Consider the following 6,687-nt stretch of genomic DNA (forward strand, 5'->3'; position numbering starts at 1 on the left):
CCAAAAAGTTACATTTTAAATAAATTGAAATAAAGAATGAAAAATGTCAAATAGGTAATTATTAATTAAAAACTACAATAGTATCTCAGTGACACTAAAACAAAACACTAAATTTCGTTTCAAAAGTTTCATCACAAATATCTTCGTTTCTTACTTTGCATTATTAAACGACTTAAAAATAGGGCGAAGTATTTCAATGACTGTCGTCGATCTTGGGTGAAATTCACGAAATCTCGTTCACTGAGCGCCGCCCCGACGGAGTGTTATATCGCCCAGCCCTGGAGCTCTCTTAAGCATCCAACAGATATTTAAAAAAGTTATCAGCATTAAACATTACGACTGCTTTGAGTTCAGGCAATGATACACAGAGAGACACATTAATTGGTACTTGAAATAAACCTTGCAACTTTGCAGGTCGACCCTCTTTGGAACCGAGGTCTAGCAGATTTAGACGATCTAGAAGTATCTATCATCAGCCGACCTCTGCATCTAGTCGTTCTCTTGGCTTTCTAACGATGATCGCACTGACAGCCAAATCACTCGATTCAGACTTGATAGAAGTGTGCGAGGCGCTTTTTCTGCCGAGGTCTCGATGTTCTCTTTATCAAAAGCCAAGGCACAAATCGCTAGCCGAATTTACTCGGATTGGCGCTCTCATCTGGTTTGGGTCGGGGGAAGGGCTACGAATAGTTAAGTAGCAGTGGGAGGAGCCTCAGCGAAGGGGTGTGGCTGCTCGTGCGCCGGTCATATGGGATTTGCTAGATGCCTCATGAAATCGTAAAGGATCGTGACTCTCTGAATCAAACGATGAAACCTGAAAGGTTTTGACCAGGTCAGTCATTACATCAAATCCCAAAGAACATTGGAGAAAACATCAGTGCAGAGAACAACAAAACATCCCCCCCGTTACCCCGCAAATCCAACAAACAAACAGGAAGTCAAGCAGACAGAGAGAGAGAGAGAGAGAGAGAGAGAACAACATCACGAGGAATCAGCAGCTGAACAGCAGAGTTATTGATCAGAGACAGCGCCGGACCTGCTCCAGCGCCGCCGGCCGTAGCGGTGGCAGTCGTAAGCGTAGTGACCCTTCTCGCCGCACTCGTAGCAGCGGTCGTTGGGGTCGAAGGGTCGGCGGGTCGGGGGTCGGTCGTAGCGGGAGCGCCGCGGCATTCCGGTGGAGAGCTCGACCCGAACCCGAGAGCCACAGATCACCCTGAACACGGAGACCAGGAGACGGCCGTTACTGAGCGCTGCATACTATATACACACAGACACACATACTCATTTATACAGCATACGCACATAGTATATACTGTAGTGTATTTACATAGTACACCTACATAGTGTATTTACATTGTAGTATACTTACATAATGCTTACATTGTATACTTACATAGTATATTTATATGGTATATTTATATAGTATATTTATGTAGTATATTATATAGTGTATTTACATTGTAGTATACTTACATAATACTTACATTGTACATTTACATAGTATATTTACGTAGTATATTATGTAGTATACTTACATAAGATACATTGTATATTTACGTAGTATATTCACATAGTATATTTGTATAGTATACTTACATAGTATATTTATATAGTATACTTAGTATATTCACAAAGTATATTCACATAGTATATTTATGTAGTATATTATGTAGTATATTTATATAGTACACTTACATAGTGTATTTATATATTATATTTACATAGTATATTTATGTAGTATATTATATAGTGTATTTACATTGTAGTATACTTACATAATACTTACATTGTATACTTACATAGTATATTTATATGGTATATTTATATAGTATAATTAGTGTATTTATATATTATATTTACGTAGTATATTATGTAGTATACTTACATAAGATACTTACATTGTATATTTACGCAGTATATTCACATAGTATATTTATATAGTATACTTACATAAGATACTTACATAGTGTATTATATAGTATATTTACATAGTATACTTATATAAGATACTTACATTGTATACTTGCATAGTATATTTACGTAGTATATTTCTATAGTATATTTAGTGTATTTATATATTATATTTACGTAGTATATGTACTTGGTATATTGACGTAGTATATTTACACAGTATATTTCTATAGTATAACCATAGTTTTAAGAAGCAATTTGAATTGAAAAATCAACATCTGATGAAGTATATAACCAGGCAGTGTTTATCTCCTTACTGTACCTGATTCACCTCATGGTTTTAACGCTTTAATCATTTATACATGTTTGAATTAATCCAATTTTAAATGTTTATATAAAAAAAAATCTAAAGTAATTGTAACTTAATTATTCTAAAAACCTAATTATTAATTAAGCAGCTGTATAACACAAATCAGTTAATTATAAGCTTTAATATTATTACATAGCCCCAACTGTACCGTACTGTACCTAATATACATCCAAAAATAATCAATATTGAATCAAATCGAATGGCAAGGTTAAATCATGAGATATTAAACATGACCCTGGAGCACAAAAGCAGTCATGAGGGTCAAGTTCCTGCACGTCTGCAGATTAAATACGGTTTTTATTGATGCATGGTTTGTTAGGATAGGACCATATTTGGCCACATTATAAGTTTTATTTCATTTTATTTTCATTAAAGGAAAAACTCATTATCAGCTTCACTTTCACCGCTTCCCTAAAGCTGTTATTGTTATCTTGGATATTTTAGCGCATGATAAACAGCTCTTTGAGACTCACTTTCCGTCGAGGCCCCTGACGGCGTCCTCAGCGTCTCTGGGATCCTCAAACTCCACGAAGGCGAATCCCGGCGGATTGCGAGCGATCCACACCGTCCTCAGCGGCCCGTAGTAACTGAACGCCCGCTCCAGCTCCCCCTTACCTGCCCCGGTGCCCAGGTTACCCACGTACACCTTCGTTTCTGAAAGAGATTTCACAACACGATCTGAATCAGACATGACATATATATATATATATATATATATATATATATATATATATATATATATATATATATATATATATATATATATGTTCTAGTCATTTTGCCACTACTGTATTTATAACTACATCATACGACTCACAACATAAGCAGACTTTCATTATTTATTATTATTATATATATATAAATATATATATATCAAATATTTTAAAATAAAATGTTGTAACGTACATATAAAAAATTAAAACATGGGCTTTGTATTTAAATTTAGTTACTTTGTACACACTTTGTAGCATTCTGTTTTTGGCATTAAATTATTTTATTTACATATATATATATATATATATATATATATATATATATATATATATATATATATATATATATACACACACATATATATATACATATACACACACACACACACACACATATATATATATATATATATATATATATATATATATATATATATATATATTATTTTAGTATTATTTCAAATCGTAATTAATTTTAAAAGCCTTGCTTAACAAAAACAACGTTGACATTTAGTCTGTCTACAAGCTGTCTTATTTTAAAACCTAAACTTGACTCTCACTGTTTAAACTAAACTTTTTAAGCACCTACACGTTTAATTAATCAAAAGATCGTTTCAAATATGAAATACTAAAAAAAAACTGTAAGAGCAGAAACAAAACGCGAATACTTACCTACAGCCGAACAAATTAATAATTAATCAAAATACAAATAATGTGCATCTGAACTATATAGGTTATGATTATTATGACTAGTATTATTAGGATCACTAGTCGGTGTTTACAGCGCGCGAGGGCGCCATTACAGCGAGCGGCTCGTTTCAAAACACATCAAGTCTCCAAACAAACAGCCATATTTAATGCATGAGATGAAGCGTTCTGCGTCCGGAGGCGTTTAATTTTCGTGGTTTATCAGACTCACCGCCTCCGTGTCGCCCGTAACGCGACATAATGAAGAACGAAATGAAGAAATCCCGTCAGAAACGAACAACCGCCTGTCAAACGGTAGCGCGCATGCGCGTGCTCTAAACTACATTTCCCATGATGCTAGCGCCACGACCTCTGACCGCGCGCCTGTTCTAAGTCATTTTAGTTGCGTTTTTCGCATTATTACGTGTTGTGTATATGCAGTACACTCGCTATATATTCAATAAATTAAGCGATATGTTAAAAATCTAAATCTCTGTGAGGCAGCCAGCCAATCACACGCGCGTTTGCGGCAGTGACGTCACGCGCCCCCAGAGTTCGCAGCGCCGTTTTTTTTGAGGAGAAGTTTAGAGAGAAGATGAAGTCTTCTGCTTGATTCCCGCTGATTGAGTGCTCGGGTTTTCTTCGCGATGCAGCAGTGGAGCTCCAGGAGTCTTCGGCACTGGCACGAGTTCGTCAACCAGGAGGTTTGTGTCACGACTCGAGACCGGCAGCGCTTCGAGGGACGCGTGTTCACGGTGGACCCCGTCTCTGCCAGGTCATAAAACATCATAAACATCATAAACATCATCAGCTCATAAACCCGTGATCAGTTACACGCAGCTCAAGGATCTGAGCAAGATCTTCCGTTTAGTTTGATGTTCGCTGGCTTAACTTTTCATCGTGAAGTTAATGGTCTATAAACGCACATATATCATCTTTATTTGCAGTTTAATTTAAAACATGGTTTTATATTATATATATATATATATATATATATATATATATATATATATATATATATATATATATATAATAAAATGTGTGTGTGCATTTTTAAGGTAAGGAGCTTCTGGAACACTTTGACTCAAATGAATCGGTGAATCATTTGGGGTTTGAATCATGAGGTGAACCGTTCTCAATTGTAACCAATATTAACCACTTGGTGAATAATTAGCGTTAATTATTTTTAAATCGTTATGAACTATAAGTGCATTTGATTCTTTATTGATCTTGTGCGTTTCTGAATCTTTATTAATCGTGATGCAGATGACTTAACTTTTCATCATGAATGCTAAAGCTTTATAAATATTATCTATATAAATTATCATCTGCCAATTTTAAAGAAATCAATATTAATGTATATTTTTCATATGTAAATATTTCATTAAAAAAATGCATTTATCATTTGGGTTCTGAATCATTAAGTGAATTGCTTGAGTGATTGATTTCTGGTTATTATTATTATTAATCATCAGGAGAATAATCCAAAGCGACTCACAGTTGAGGACAATAGAAGCAATCAAAACAAACAAAAGAGCAATGTGTTTTCAGTAATGAGGCGATTCATTTGCATTTTGAATCATGAGTCAAATCGTTGTGAACTGACTCGTTAGCTGGATCATTTGATTCGTAAGGTAACTAATTTGAATATTAAATAATCGTGAACCGTGGTTCAAATCATCACGGTTTGATTCATTATCAGTGCTTGAGTGAATCTTCTCCCGTTCTGCTGCAGCGTGGTTCTGCTGAGCGTCCAGGAGGGCGAGCGTCCGGCGGTGAGGGTCGTTCTGGGTCACGCGGTGACCGATGTCCAGACGCTCGGGACGGGATCGGAGGAAAGCGAGCGTCAGATGAAGAGCGTCTTCCTGCCGGAGCGAGCGCAGGTCCTGAGCGAGGACGAGCTGAAGGCCCGGCGGGAGAGTCTGCGTCTGTGGCTGGAGAAGAACCGCGTGCCGGTGAGCGAGGACGGGGAGGTCCTGCGTGTGGCCGGCGCTCTGACCATCAGCGCCCCCTACAGACCCGGAGACTGCAGCAGCTCCAACGAGATCATCCTGGCTCGGGTTCAGAGTCTGGTCCAGAAACACCAAGCCGTTTGATTCACTGCGTGTTACAATAAAAGAATGCATGAACCACGACGGGAGACGAACGATTCATTTGAACCGTCTGCTTTGATGAACGAATCAGAACTGGGCGTGAAAACACACAGTTAGTTCACTACAGCTCTGTCCTTTAAATATAAAGGGATTGAACGGATTCACGAGTTTCACTCCGAGCTCATGGACAGAATCGGCTAAAAACACATCTTTATCTGACCCCTAACTCTAATAATTCTATTCTATCCGTGCAGACTCGGCTTGTTTTCATGCAAAAACCAACGCTAGCTTCTCTATCACCTTTGTGCTCTTTAAACAATAAAAACTCTTGATATGACAGAAAGGCTGCTGAAGTTCATATATATATATATATATATATATATAGAGTATAAAGATTGGATTGAAGCGATCCGAAGCTGGTTCACGATCAGCGTTTGGCATACAGTGGTAGAAACACTTTTATTCCCTTGTTTTAAGAAGGCGATCGTTTCATCTTTACATACTTATTGGCAAAACGAGAAATGATTGAGAAAATAAAAGTTCTAAACACATACGGGACAGTCACGCGTGTTTCTCGAAGGTCCGTCCAGTACCTCTTGGGTGCGAGGGTACCTTAAACTTGAGTCTAGAACCTCCGGAGATAGTCCGGAGGAGGCTCTCGCTCCGTCTGTTTCTCAGTCCGTGTCCTGGAGGAGAAGCGGCCGTGAAATGAAACGAACGCCAGACAAAACAGCTACACGAAAGACGAAAAAAAACCCAATACAGAGTTCCCCGGCGGGCGTGGTTTGCACTTTATGGAACACAATCGTCGTCTCGGAAGGACGAGTTTAAAGGGACAGGTCACCCGAAATTACAATTCCTCATCCTCGGGGTGTCTCACGCCTGCACCGGTGCCTTTCTCCTGTTTAACGGC

General features: G+C 37.7%; 2 protein-coding genes across 3 annotated transcripts in view; one reads left to right on the forward strand and one right to left on the reverse strand.

Annotated features, from left to right (window-relative positions):
• srsf7b (serine and arginine rich splicing factor 7b) overlaps window positions 1-4,060 on the reverse strand; it is an 8,901-nt gene extending 4,841 nt beyond the window's left edge. For both annotated transcript variants that reach the window (XM_043252959.1, XM_043252957.1), the window contains exons 1-3: window positions 3,914-4,060; window positions 2,755-2,935; window positions 1,037-1,213 (exon numbers count right to left, since the gene is read on the reverse strand). In XM_043252959.1, the coding sequence (XP_043108894.1) occupies window positions 1,037-1,213; window positions 2,755-2,935; window positions 3,914-3,941 (386 nt within the window). In that variant the 5' untranslated portion in view covers window positions 3,942-4,060. The remainder of the gene's footprint in view (window positions 1-1,036; window positions 1,214-2,754; window positions 2,936-3,913) is intronic.
• A 118-nt stretch (window positions 4,061-4,178) lies between these two features.
• On the forward strand, window positions 4,179-5,811 carry gemin6 (gem (nuclear organelle) associated protein 6). Its single transcript, XM_043252960.1, has 2 exons — window positions 4,179-4,456; window positions 5,417-5,811. Exons 1-2 carry the CDS (start codon window positions 4,329-4,331, stop codon window positions 5,775-5,777), a joined length of 489 nt encoding a protein of 162 aa, XP_043108895.1. The 5' UTR covers window positions 4,179-4,328; the 3' UTR covers window positions 5,778-5,811.
• Window positions 5,812-6,687: the final 876 nt, after the last annotated feature.

This window comes from Puntigrus tetrazona, chromosome 11 (assembly GCF_018831695.1).
Source record: "Puntigrus tetrazona isolate hp1 chromosome 11, ASM1883169v1, whole genome shotgun sequence".
NCBI classification, from domain to species: Eukaryota; Metazoa; Chordata; class Actinopteri; order Cypriniformes; family Cyprinidae; genus Puntigrus; species Puntigrus tetrazona.

Bases quoted from the DNA above. Each gene is read 5' to 3' on its own strand.
- gemin6 (XM_043252960.1), top strand. From the start codon at position 4,329: ATGCAGCAGTGGAGCTCCAGGAGTCTTCGGCACTGGCACGAGTTCGTC. The intron at 4,457-5,416 runs GTCATAAAACAT...GTTCTGCTGCAG, and splicing joins GTGGACCCCGTCTCTGCCAG to CGTGGTTCTGCTGAGCGTCC.